Raw genomic sequence first — 14,355 nt, forward strand, 5'->3', positions numbered from 1 at the left:
GGACTGCAAGAAGATCCAGCCAGTCTATCCTAAAGGAAATCAGTCCTGAATGTTCGTTGGAAGGACTGATGCTGAAGCTGAAACTCCAACACTTTGGCCGCCTAATGGGAAGAACTGACTCATTGGAAAAGACCCTGATGCTGGAAAGACTGAAGGCGGAGGAGAAAGGGATGACAGAGGATGAGATGGTTGGATGGCATCACTGACTGGATGGACATGAGTTTGAGTAGTTTGAGTAAGCTCCAGGAGTTGGTGATGGACAGGGAGGTCTGGTGTGCTGCAGTCCATGGATCACAAACAGTAGGGCACAAATGAGCGACTTAACCGAACTGAACACCTTAAGTTGTTTCCCTGGTCGCTCAGACAGTATAGGACTTCCCTGGTGGCTCAGAGGGTAAAGCGTCTGCCTGCAATATGGGAGACCTGGGTTCAATCCCTGGGTCGGGAAGATTCCCTGGAGATGGAAATGGCAACCCACTCCAGTATTCTTGCCTGGAGAATCCCGTGGACACAGGAGCCTGGCAGGCTATAGTCCACGGGGTTGCAAAGAGTCAGACACAACTGAGTGACTAAGCATGCACACGCACACCTTGAATTATACAGTGTTACATATCAAATATATTTCAATTTAAAAAAACTTGTTGAATGAGTGAATGAATTACTCCAAAAGATTCTTCTTGACCAGGCCAAATAAGACATATAGGCACCACAGGAAGGTTTATTTAGTGGAAGACAAAGCACATCACTCCCTTATTAAAATAAAAATATTATGCAGGAATGTTTTTAACTTAATCCACTTCAGTTGTCTAAGGCAGAGTAAATATAAAGAAAGTTCAAAAGAGAAGCATTTCCCACTTTTCTGAACTTCTCATTTTCTCTCTGAATTTTCTTACGTGATTTTCCAGGCCAGACAAACTTTCGGGGAGCACATTGAGTAGTCTCAGAATCTGGCAGCATTAATTGCACTGTGCTTTGTATTATTCATTGGCATAATTTTAATTTCAGCTGTGTGAGTGTGTTGCAAAAGCGATACCCGTCAGCGCTTTCTAGGATTGATGTTTAATTTCTGCTGGAAAGTGCTGTCTGCTTTCATGAGAGCAGAGATGAATTTACCTTTGTCCACCTTGGTGGTGGTGGTGGTTCAGTTGTGAAGTCATGTCTGACTCTGTGACCCTGTGGACTGCAGCATTCCAGGCTTCCCTGTCCTTCACCACCTCGCAGAGTTTGCTCAAACTCATGTCCATTGAGTCAGTGATGCTATCTAAGCTCTCGCCCTCTGCTGTCCCCTTCTCCTCCTTCCTTCAGTGTTTCCCAGTATCAGAGTCTTTTCCGGTAAGTCGGTTCTTTGCATCCTGTGGCCAAAGTATTGGAGCTTCAGCATCAGTCCTTCCAATGAATATTCAGGGTTGATTTCCCTGGAGGAGGAAGTGGCAACCCACCCCAGTGTTCTTGCCTGGCAAATCCAATGGACAGAGGAGCCTGGTGGGCCACCGTCCATGGCATTGCAAGAGTTGAGCAAGACTTAGCAACTGAACCACCACCAGCGCCCTTAAAGAAAGCGGGTAATTCCCAACTTCTGAAAACCTACTAATTTCCTTTTTAAAACTGTTATTTTAAGAAAACGTAGTAAGTCTGATGCAGTGACCACACGTCTCTTGAATTCAGTATAGTCATGTCCTGGCTGCTGACTCGAGAGAGGTCCAGACACCGGATTTGCAGGGGAAGCCAGGGCAGTGTCTGGGGGAGTAGTTCCAGTAAATGCTTGGGTTCCAAGTAGGTTGGAAGCATCTGTTCTTGGGACTTTCCTCCTGAGTCTCAGTGCCAGAGCCCACGTTGGTGTCTTTGGTAATCTTTCCTAAAATGCCTTTGGGGAAATGCTTTGGGCCCGAGAGGGTCACTTCAGTGGCCTTTCCATCTCCTGCTCAGTGTGGTGCCCAGTCTGGTAACAAAGACAAGTGGGGAGGCAGCCGAGGGAGGACCTGAGCACAGAACAGTTGGCATGAGCTTTGAGGTGCATTTTTGTGCCCTTCTGTCTTGAGGTTCAGAGTGGTCAGGACAGGCGAAATGGACAGAGGACGTGCACACAGCATTTCGCCTGCTGCTGCACCTGCCTGAGGACTCGCCTTCAAATGCCCAAGAAGATCCTCGACTTCTAGGAAATAAAGTTTAGGAACTGCCATTCAAACGATCCTGCTGTTGCAAGAAGAGGGATTGTTGTTATTTTAGCCAGTAAATCACATCTAACTCTTTTATGATCCCACAGACTATAGCCCGTCAGACTCCTCTGTCCATGGGATTTCCCAGGCAAGAATACTGGAGTGGGTTGCCATTTCATCCCCCTCCAGGGTGTCTTCCCGGACCAGGGATTGAACCTGTGTCTCCTGCACTAGCAGGCCAATTCTTTACCACGGAGCTATCAGGGAAGCCCCAAAAGATGGGTTGACCAATGTCAAAGCAAATTATGTGTCTAGCAACAAGTCAACTACCATTACACATGCCACCACTTCCACGTTTGTCAGACCTCATGGGTGAAGAGCCTTGTGGGTGTTACCCGATTTGATCCTTGTATCGGCCCCGGGTGATGTCATTTCTGTTCCCTGTCAGTCTTAAGAGAGTAGCAAGTGCTCAGTAGTTTGATTTCTCGAAAGTCATAAAATTGGTAAACTGGAACCGGGTTCTAAACCCCTGATTTCTTTTTTTAAGATGGTTTTTAAAAAGTTTAAATCTATTTATTAATTTGGCTGCACTTAGTTGCAGCATGTGAACTCTTAGTTGTGGCCTGTGTGGACCTAGTTTCCTGAGCAGGGATCAAACCCGGGTTCCCCCACCCTGCCGTCCGTATTGGAAGCTCGGAGTGGAGTCCTAGCCCCCGGACCACCAGGGCAAGTCCCCTAAACCCCTAATTTCTGATAAAATTCCCAAGATCATTCCAAGGCTCCAGAGATTCCACTGCAGGAATCACTGTCAGGGATGCGCAGAAAGGGTAACTCATTTCTTACCACTTGTAAAATCGACACATAAAAATCAGGAAGCTGATATGATGCGTGGTGAGGGGTGGAATGCTAGGAAGTCCAGGGGAGAGGCCCTGAGTTGACTCTGAAGATGAGCTTGGGAGGTTGGAGGGGAGAGGGGTCCAGAGAGCATGCTGGCTCAGGTGTTGCCTCAGATGGGAGCGCACAGGGGACGTGCCGGGGACAGAAGGGGCCCCAAGGAGGACATCGTCTCCCAGGGTGGGGCTCTCTTGAACAGATAGCTGACATTTTCTCCGTTGCCAGGATGCAAAATTGCTTTTCCCTTTTCGATGGACGAAGCGCCCATTGGTCCCTGTCTTGCCTCCCACTCCCATGAAGCGCCCTTGGAGATAAGGGGCAGTGCCCAAGGCCGGAGGCCAAAGCGTGTCTGACTCTGTTTCACTGTGGTTTCTTAGCATCAGAGCTTCATTTTCTCTGCAGTGGCTCTGCAACTTAAGAAAACTGAAGTATGCCACCCGCAAGCCCGGTGGAAGGGAATTTCTGGTGGCCGTTTGCACAGCACGCCGAGGCCTAAACACCCCCTTGTGTTTTCCACGCCAGGTCTGTGACTCCTACCCGACCGAACTGTACGTTCCCAAGTCGGCCACAGCACACATCATAGTGGGGAGTTCCAAGTTCCGGAGCAGACGGCGATTTCCTGCCCTTTCTTACTACTATAAAGATAACCACGTAAGTCTCAAGGCATGCTTTTGTTTCGGCCTCTGCTTTTCTTCTTTTATCATAAACAGGCCTTTTTCCAGGGGCCTTCTGCCCCTGTGGTGTGTTTGTGTGGGTTTGAATTCCTTTTCAAGTATGTGGATGTTGCTATGTGTGCAGTGCGGCCCAACACAACTTGTGTTAAAGCCTTATCTCCTGTGAACGTTGACCTCCCGTGTTTATTTGACAGTAATGGAACGGGAGTCAGAACATACCTAGACTTAATCATCTGAGTGAGCACGTCCTCTTCTAACCGGTCACCTTGAAAGGCTCTCTGTGGCTAAGCTGTTGCAATGCCTGGTTTAGAAAAGCCCTCAAAGTCATGGCACACTCTTTTTCTTTTTTTAAATGGCATATATATATGTGTGTGTGTATATTTATTTCCAGCATCTAGTGCCTTTTATATGTAATATGTGTGAGCTGCTCACATCCTGTTGGTTAGAACTGCACAGGGCAGGTGAGAAAACCCAGTCTTACAGGTAACCATGGAAACAACCAAAAACTATGCTTCTGTTTCTGTGAAGGACACAGAATCTAATCTGGGAAGACAAGAATGGTGTCCGCTCCCTGCTTTAGACGTCATTTGACTTTAGCCAGGAGACAAAGTCTGAGTGGCACAGTGGTGAAGAACCCGCTTGCCAGTGCAGGAGATGTAGGAGACCGGGTTCGATCCCTGGGTGGGGAAGGTCCCCTGGAGGAGGGCATGGCAATCCACTCCATTATTCTTGCCTGGGGAACCCCACGAACAGAGGAGCCTGGTGGGCTACAGTCCATGGGATCGTAAAGAGTCAGACACAACTGAGCATGTGTGCACACAGGCGCTTGACTTTAACTGGGAACTGTTTGATGGGGACTTCCCAAGTGGCGCCCGTGGTAAAGAATCCACTTGCCAAGGCAAGAGGCTTGAGAGACACGGGCTTCCATCCCTGGGTCGGGAAGATCTCCTGGAGCAGGAAATGGCAACCAGCTCCTGTATTTGTGCCTGGGAAACACTGTGGGCAGAGGAGCCTGACAACGGCAGCAGATGTGTGTAAGCGTGTGTGCCATGTGTGGACCCATAGGCAGGATGGAGGGCAGGGTTCTATGTCTGTTCTTTTAACAAAACGATGTTATTTAATTTTGGCTATGCTGGATCTTGGTCGCTGCATGCAGGGTTTCTGTAGTTGCGGCGAGTGGCGGCTACTCTCTAGTCGCGTCGTGCGGGCTTCTCACTGTGGTGCTTCTCTTGCTGCAGAGCCCAGACTCTAGGTGCGTGGACTTCAGTAGTTGTGGTTTGTGGGCTTAGTTGTCCCGAGGCATGCGGGATCCTCCCGAACCAACTGCTAGACCACTCAGGAAGTCCTATGTCTGCTCTTAGAAGGAGGCTTTGAAAAATACTCTGAGCAATGCCAGCTTGGCCAGAGTAAGCGTATGGCCTTCAGTGTTGCCCACTTTGAACAGAAATATTTCTTCAGCAGTGTTTTCAGTCGCTCAGTTGTGTCCGACTCTTCGTGACCGCATGGACCACAGGACGCCAGGCCTCCCTGTCCATCACCAACTCCCGGAGTTTACTCAAACTCATCTCCATTGAGTTGGTGATGCCATCCAACCATCTCATCCTCTGTCGTTCCTTCTCCTCCTGCCTTCAATCTTTCTCAGCATCAGGGTCTTTTCAAATGAGTCAGCTCTTCATATCAGGTGTTCAAAGTATTGGAGTTTCAGCTTCAACATCAGGCCTTCCCCTGAACACTCAGGACTGATCTCCTTTAGGATGGACTGGTTGGATCTCCTTGTGGTCCAAGGGACTCTCAAGAGTCTTCTCCAACACCACAGTTCAAAAGCATCAATTCTTTGGTGCTCAGCTTTCTTTATAGTCCAACTCTCACATCTATTCAGCAGTGTACATTCTGTTAATTAAAGGGATACAAATGGTGTTATTTTCAGTTACACTCACTGCTCTGAAAGGGTCTGAAGAAGGCAAGTAACTTCATTAATGTCCCATATTGAGCTTTGTGCTTTAATCAGTTGCTCAGTCATGTCTGACTCTTTGCAACCCCGTGGACTGTAGCCTGCCAGGTTCCTCTGTCCCTGGGATTCTCTAGGGAAGAACACTGGAGTGAGTGCTGGACCCTCCTCCAAGGGATCTTTCCAATCCAGGGATCGAACCCACATCTCTTAAGTCTCCTGCATTGGCAGGCGGGCTCTTTACCACTAGCACCACCTGGGAAGCCCAATGTCTTATGTTATTTGACTCCTAATATATTTCAGCCTGCACAGAGCTGGCACTATTGTGAGAGGGAAAGAAAGATGTGAATCTTTTTTTTTTTTTTTAAATGATGGGATGCAAAGGGATGTGGAATTTCATGATATTGTATTCAATATTTGAATTCAGGCTGCCAGTAACATGTTTCTTTTTTGTAGCATCCACTGATAAACAAGTAAGAGAGGAGAGGAAGGGAGGATCTTTTACTGTTATTTCAGAGTTGGGGATGTGCTGGGTATTAAAAACGTGAGCATGGTACTCATCCTGCTTCTTTTCCTTCTGTTCGGATTTTCTTGAGAAAAGGGGTTATTTTTTGGTCAGTGCGAGTATCATAAAGGGCAAAAATATGTCATGTCTGAGGATGGGAGAGAATTTTTAGCAGTTAGACCGCAGAGGCCGGCCTCTCTGCCTGCTGACGTCAGACCCTCATCACCCGGTTCCCGCTCTTGTGTGCTGTCCTCTGCTTGATCTCCAAGCCTGGAAATGAACTCACATAGCTATCAGTTATAGTTCAAGATAATTGATTTCCCGAACTTTAACATTTAAAGCAGACAGTCCTTTAAGTTTTAGCTCCTCTTACAAGATGCAGATTAGAGCTGTTTTCTAAGTGTGGCTAAAGGACCCAGTTGCCCCAGGGAGATACTTCATGTGCAGGTACCCACACGCCAGCTCTCCCAGCCTGGGGACCTAACATCTGTGCTGCAGGTAGAATGCAGTCAAATTTGTGGGTTTATAACAATGTTCAGGGCTTCCCTGGTAGCTCAGATGGTAAAGAATCTGCCTGCAACGCAGGAGACCCAGGTTTGATCCCGGTATCAGGAAGATCGCCTGGAGGAGAGAATGGCAGCCACTCCAGTATTCTTGGCTGGAGAATCCCATGGACAGAGGAGCCTGGCGGGCTGCAGTCAGTGAGGTCACAGAGAGTTAGACATGGCTGAGCGACTAAGCACAAGGTCAGTTAAGTAAAGCAGGTAAATTAAAACCAACAGCCAAGTCGGGCTAGAGAAACATCCAGTTTTTATAGAATCTGAACTGAGAGGAAATACTTCTGTGCTTTGGGAAGGCTGAGTCCCTGATCTTCCACCCACTCTTAAAACAAACCTGATATAAATACTCCACTGGCTTTTCACTGAGCGACTACCCCATGCTTTAATATCCAGGTTAATTGTGTCATGCTTCCGAGGTGACCAGGGATTTTTATAGTGGGAAGCATCCCCCCACTTTGGGAAGGTGGATTTCTGTGGTTCTGTGGGAGACTCGGGAAGTAACGGTGCAGTTTTTGATGATGTTGCTCAGCAAAAACAAAACCCACAAGCCAACCAGGTGGTCTTCGTGAAAAGTAAAGTTCCTAAGTTTGCTGACCTGTGTGTCTTCCTTTTTGTGATTGTATTTTTATTTTTTTATAACTTTATTTATTTATTTATTTTGGCTGTGCTGTCTTCATTGCCGCATGCAGGCTCTCTAGTTGCAGGGAGCAGGGGCTACTGTCTAGTTGGGGTGCGCGGGGCTTCTGATTGCCGTGGCTTCTCTTGTTGCAGAGCATGGGCTCTAGGAGTAGTTGCAGCTCGAGGGTTTCAGCCGCTACTAGAGCTCAGGCTCAGTAGCTGTGGTGCATGGGCTTAGTTGCCCCCGAGGCACGTGGAATCTTCCAGGACCAGGGGTCGAACCCGTACCCCTGCATTGGCAGATGAATTCTTAACCACTGGACCACCAGGGAGGTCCCTTTTTGTGATTTCAGACATTTTAGACTTGAGTATGTATTCCTACTCCAGTAGAACACCAGCTCAGTTCAGTCGCTCAGTTGTGTCCGACTCTTTTTGACCCCATGGACTGCAGCATGCCAGGCTTCCCTGTCGATCACCAACTCCCAAAGCTTGCTCAAATTCATGTCCATCGAGTCGGTGATGCCAGTAGAACTTAGGCTTGTGAGTAAGTATCACATTATCTAGTTAAATACTATTCCTCCCACAGCACCTTGTTACCAAGGAGCACCAAAGATTTTGTTGGTGAGACGAGTTGGCTAGTGTTGGGTAGTGGGAATTGGTGATTAAGAAAAGCTTGCCATGCACCTCGTGTCAGAAACAGGGAATCCTGGTGAGGGTCCTTGGATGTAAATCCCCTTGCTGGTGGTATATAATTCCTTCTGGGTCAGCTTTTATCATACATGGTGTTACAGTCACTTCCTGTTCACCCATTGGTGAGGTCGGGATTCCTGTCCTGGGATTACTGGGATGTCTAAAACACATGACGCCTGACACTGGGCAGATGAGGTTGACAGCAGTTTATTAGTTGCATACACTCACTGCCCAGGGGAGGAGGGCACTGTCAGGAATAGAGTGAACCAGCAGGGATGGTAGAGGCAGGCTTTGTAGCATCAAGAGGGTGAGGGGACCCCTGGTTCTCAGCGGAGGATGTGATTGGCTTGTTTGAGTAATTTCACAGGCTGGCAGGGAAGAAAACCCACTACTTGGGAACGAGAAGGAGCTGCACCTGGTCCACTGGGAGAAGGGTTGCTTAGCTGGGGGACTTGTACCCACGGGAGCAGGGTATGGATGGGAACTTGCTGCTGGCCATTCAAGGCCATCCCGATTTATGAGGTGCCGTGGGCAGCATGTGATATTACTTTCAGGCCTTGCACCACACTCCAGGAGTTACCTGGAGCCATCCAGAATCATTTTGGATATCAAACGTTAAACAGCTTTGTAGATCACACTTGGGAGCTTATCTGTGTCACTTGTGTTTGGAAGCTGCTGTATCCTTTGTTCTTATTTATTCAGTATCTTAATTATTATTAAGAAAGCAGTTCTGCTTTTAAATTGTTAGTAGCATAGCTCCCCAAATTCACAGTACAGATCTCTCAGAACCCAATTCTGGAACATTTCCAAAGAGGCAGTTTTTTCGTAAGAATAATACAGACCATCTTGCCCTCCTTTTATAAATAATGTTTACTGAAACTAACTGCGTTAGGCATAGTTCTAGGTGCGTTATCTACCTTACCCACTCTGTAGTTTTGTTATTATTATGGTATCCATATTAAAGATGGGAAAACCAAGGTTCGGAGATGACAGGTAAATCACCTAAGATTATAAAGGAAGTGAGAACACTATGCTTAGTCGCTCAGTCATGTCAGACTCTTTGCGCTCCCATGGACTGTGTAGCCTGCCAGGCTCCTCTGTCCATGGGATTCTCCAGGCAAGAATACTGGAGTGGGTGGCCACACCCTCCTCCAGGGGATCTTCCCAACCCAGGGATCAAACCCAGGTCTCCCACATTGCAGACAGGTTCTTAACTATCTGAGCCACTAGGGAAGCCCAAGAATACTGGAGTGGGTAGCCTATCCCTTCTCGAGGGGATCTTTGCGACCCAACAATCGAATCAGGGTCTCCTGCATTGCAGGCAGATTCTTTACCAGCTGAGTTAAAAGCCAGATTTTTTTGAATCCTGCATCTAAATTCTGTATCATGCTTCCTGACTTATTTACATACATGGATGCTGTATTGTGTCGGTTCAGAATCCAGGATCAGGAAATATTTTGCCTGGATTCAATCCCTGGCTTCCCCAGTTACTAGCTGTGTGACCTTGGGAGAATTACTTCACCTCTCTGTCCCTTGGTTGTCTCATCTATCAAATGGAGCAAATAAATAATAGATCTTAATGTATAAGGTGGTTGGGAAGATTAAGAATACGCAGAGTTCTTATAATGGTGGCCACCATATAGGAAGCATTCAAAAAACATTGGCTGTTTTAATCAGTAGCTCTATGAATGGTGCGCGCGTGACAGTTTACGATCGAGTTCTGTCTCTGCTCTCATGTGGCTGACATCAGTAAGACAGGCCACCAGGTAATGGTGAGCCTCTGTGAACAGTCTGGCTCTCTGGGGTGTGTGTAGGGTGGACACGGGCACCTTGAGGTTACCGACCACCTTGTACCACGCGTAAAACAGCATACCAGTAGTCACGGAGTCAGTGACGAAGTCTGTTTGGAGCCCATCTGTATATTACTAAGAAAATGTAACTACAAAGTATTAAAATGTAGTCTGTTTACTATATCTGGTTTAACTTATCAACTTGTTCATTTCATAGTAGAACTCTGTTCTGACTTAACCCTTCACCGAAAGCAGCTTTCTCGGCCTGCAGGTAATGAGTAGTGGTTGTTGTCACTGACTGGCTTCATTTCACAGTTGGAGAACCCAGTAGTTGAGTGAGTTTCGGTGGGCTACCTGCTTGCTTGGACAAACTTTCATTTTAAAATGTTCTCTTCCCCATCGAGCTCTTCTGATCGGATCTGAGAAGCTGCCCAATGGTAGCGGTCCTTAGTTGGTATTTCTTTAGCCCAGATTAAGCAACTCAGAACTGCTCTCTGCTCGGTCAGAGGGGGTGGCTGACCCGACCCCTCTAAACATCGGAAGACACGGGAGCCTGTGTGCAGCTCCGTGAAAGCCATCCGTGGCGATTTGCTTTCTGCACAGGATGCAGCTCGCCTTTTGTCCCCGAGCGCCCCCCACACCCCCCGCCCTGGTCCCTGCCGTCACACGCCTAGCCCCTGGCTCTCCTCTTGCTGGCTGGCTGCCCATCGTGGTCAGACGCCCCGGGCCCTTCCTCCTCCACCCTGTGGTTGGACATCTGTTGCCAGCAACTCAAGCCCTTTGCCTTGCTTCCCGCTCTGAAGGCACCCCCCTCCTGAATTCTGGCTGCAGGCCCGGGGTTCCTGGAGCCCCTCAGTAATTGCCGCTGTGTTACAGAATGTACTGGAACCCTCAGACGGTTGCTGTTAGCAGTTGTTAGAAATGTCTGCAATTCTCCATCCTGCTGGCAGTCCTATCAGACCCTTTGCAACCCCATGGACTGTAGCACACCAGGCTCCTCTGTCATTGGGATTCTCCAGGCCAGAATACAGGAGTGGGTTGCTGTGCCCTTCTCCAGGGGATCTTCCCAACCCAGGGATCGAACCCACGTCTCTTATGTCTCCTGAATTGTCAGGCGGGTTCTTTACCACTAGCGCCACCTGAGGATCATATAGTTAGTAAGAAATATCCTGCCTTCTCCAGCGAGGAGTCTCAGAGCTCACCTTTCCCTGGAGAAACCCAAGCCCGGCTGAGTAGCCCTGGGATGAGCCTAAAGGACAGTTAAGCTGCACTTGGACTCAGAGCCGGGGTGCCTTCCAGGAAGGAGTCCGGCATGCGGGCGCCAGAATGGGCTGTGCCGTGGCTCTTTCCAGGGGAGGGTTCCCTCCTAAGCACTGCCCCCTTCCCTGAGCCAGGGGGCACCTCCGCCCTCGTACACGTGGGTACCCAGGCTCAGTGCAGATTCTTCGAAAGAGTCATGCCTAGATTGTATTTGGTGATTTGACTTCAATCTAAGTGTTAAAATAAAATCTAAATTCATAGGAAGTACTTTGCCACAAAAGTGTGAGTTTCACAGCTGTGAGCTTGTGTCTATACTCACCCATTACTAACTCAGAGGGATGGTTATGCTATTGTGTACGTCGTCCCACAGTTCAGGGCGAAAAGTGAAAGTCGCTCAGCTGTGTCCAACTCTTTGCGACCCCATGGACTATACAGTCCATGGAATTCTCCAGGCCAGAATACTGGAGTGGGTAGCCTTTCCCTTCTCCAGGGGATCGTCCCAACCCAGGGATCAAACCCGGGTCTCCCACATTGGAGGCAGATTCTTGACCAGCTGAGCTACCAGGGAAGCCCTGAGCCACAGTTCAGGGTACTCTGTTGGAATCACAGAACAGGGAAATTGCAGAACAGCACACAGGTCGGTTCCCAAGGAAGCCCTTGCTTCTAAGCCACCTGATCAGCCTAGGCCTGAGCCTCCTGTCCTTAGACACCAGCAGCAGCCCGGGCTCTGTCACCGTGAACACTCCCCTGTTTAGGATGAGAATCCGTTTGAGGGTTTTGTGATGTTTCTAAGTGAGCTTAGTAAATGCTGGAAACACTAAAGAAGTAACTTTTACAATTTTTAGGAGAAGAGTTACTTTATATTTCTACTTTCACAGAAGATGAAGTGGTGTCAAGCAGAGTAGACCATTTAGATGATTTTACATTTCATCATTTGGATCCTACCTAAACAACCTTGCCTGTGTGCATGCTCAATCATGTCCAACTCTCTGTGACCTCGGACTATAGCCCGCCAGGCTCCTCTGTGGAATTTTCCAGGCAAGAATACTGGAGTGGATTGCCATTTCCTTCTCCAGGGAATCTTCCCGACCCAGGGATCGAACCCAGGTCTCTTATGTCCCCTGCACTGACAGGCAGGTTTTTGTTTTTTTTTTTAAACCACTAGCACCACCTGGGAAGCCCATGCTTATGCATCCTAGTTGTTACTCAGAGAAGCTTTTTGCACTGCTTGCCCATGTAATGGTTTTTTGAGTTAGAAGGATGCCAACTTCAATTTCCTGAAAGCATTGCTACTTTCACAAGCCGGTGGCGTAAGTTAACCAGGGGGTCGGGGTGAGTGGCCTTTGTTGCAGTGATGGTCCTGAGGGTCTCGGGAGGGGTGCAGTCGACCTGCTGCCTGATGCTGCCATGCTGCCGTGGCCTCTCCCCACAGGCCTCCATCTGCCGGAGCAGCCAGCCCCTGTCCGGCTTCAGTGCCCGCTGCCTGGAGGATGAGCAGATGCTGCAGGCCATCAGGAAGGCCAACCCGGGAAGCGACTTCATTTACGTCGTGGACACTCGGCCCAAGGTGAGTGTCGCCACGCCGACGCATGTCTTTGCAGCTCAGACTTATGGAGGAGAGATGAGGCCTCGCCTGCCCAGGGAGCGCCGTCTGCAGGGGGCCGTTTCCCTTTGCACAGCGGCTGCCCTGCCTGCCTGCTTCTCGGGGCCCCGAGCTTTCCCGGCTCCGAGCCTTGTGCTCGGTACATGGTGCACACGACAAAAGTGTGGTGTGACACTGGAGATCGCTCTCCTAAACATGCCAGATTATTCTTTGGTTTGTTCACAAAAGGACCTTTTCTTCTCTAACAATATGAAATTCACTGTGGAATCCCCGCAGTTCAGTGTTTGTGGGATGGTCACCTCTTCTCTTGCAAATTCAGCTTGTAGTTAATTCCACTATGTCTATGACGTGGAAGGATTTCCAAAATGGAATGTTAAGTTTAAAAGAAAAAAGTTACAAATTAATATGTATATTACTGTGTCTATGGAAAAAAGTGAACTATAGGTAGGTAAAAAAATGTCAGTTAAAACAGAAAAAGATTTGGAAGGATAAACACTCACCTAGTAGAATTCCAAGGAGAAGAGGGGCATGGAATATATAGGATAAAATGAGGTGACAGAGCGATATGGCCATTAATTCAACACATTTGGCATTGGAATTTTTTGCCAGTTATGAATAAAATATACCTGGATCTATGAGTGATAAGAGAGAAGGGTCCATGTTCTTTCTCCATGTGGGTGCAGAACAGTGTCCGAGATGTACTATGAAACAGCAAAAGTGAGCTACAGAAATCTATAACATGATCCCATGTAGGTAATAGTAATTATATTATAAAAATTATACATTATTCTATGCACTGAAAAAAGTTTAAGGGTATATATATTAAACTGTTAACAGTGGTTTTTTTTTTTTTCCTGTGGGGTGAGAGGAGGATTTTAACAAACTTTTATTTTATAAATTATAGTGTGAAAAAAATTTTAATCATAAAAAGGTTGAAAGAACATAACGGCTTCAAAATGTTAAACATCAGTTACCATGGAGTGGGTAGTTGCAGACATGGGTCTGTACTCACAGCCGATAAGAGAAATCAAGGAAATTGGATACTACTCTTTGTGTGGTTGACCCAGACCCTGGCAATTTTGCTGCTTCTCTGAGCCCCATGTCACCAAATACTGTGATGCACGGTCTCGATCACGTAGTTAGATGTCTTCCATCACTGACCTCAGAACAGTCCCGGATGGTCTAACAGGCAGGTGGCTGTGGGGGCCGGGGCGGGGCGGTGAGGAAGAGCTCCTCTTAGATGCCAGTAGGGAAGACCAACCACGCAGATCAAGGACAAACCAGATTTCAGCCGGATCACATTCTAGTAGATGGCAGGTAAAGGATTCCCTTCCTTTTAGAAAAATCCTCAAAGCCCAACAGGGAAGAGGCTTCGGACTGCGGGAGAAATAGCTTCTCTGCTTGAGGACTTTTTACTCGAAAGATGCTGGAAAGTCTCTTTTACAGCAGCTCTCTTTCAATGTGTTTTTCTCTCTGCTTCATCATCCTTCTCACCTTGACTTTCCCTCGTCTTCATTCTGCCTCTTGTGTCAGGTTAGTGGAGCTGCTCTGAATTTCTGAAGTCAGAGACAACTGCACAAATGCCTGTCTTAGAGACACATGCTAAAGACAAAATCAGAAAAGGATGGGGACTTCCCTGGCAGTCATTGGTTAGGAC

The 14,355-nt window shown here is 47.9% G+C and overlaps 1 protein-coding gene across 1 annotated transcript in view; it reads left to right on the forward strand.

Moving 5' to 3' along the window:
* The window catches only part of MTMR7 (myotubularin related protein 7), a 96,159-nt gene that overhangs the window by 52,075 nt on the left and 29,729 nt on the right, over window positions 1–14,355 (forward strand). The window contains exons 5-6 of the mRNA XM_043454451.1: window positions 3,573–3,701; window positions 12,528–12,662. Of these exons, the coding sequence (XP_043310386.1) occupies window positions 3,573–3,701; window positions 12,528–12,662 (264 nt within the window). The remainder of the gene's footprint in view (window positions 1–3,572; window positions 3,702–12,527; window positions 12,663–14,355) is intronic.

The sequence above is a fragment of the Cervus canadensis genome, chromosome 31, assembly GCF_019320065.1.
Source record: "Cervus canadensis isolate Bull #8, Minnesota chromosome 31, ASM1932006v1, whole genome shotgun sequence".
In the NCBI taxonomy this organism is placed as follows: Eukaryota; Metazoa; Chordata; class Mammalia; order Artiodactyla; family Cervidae; genus Cervus; species Cervus canadensis.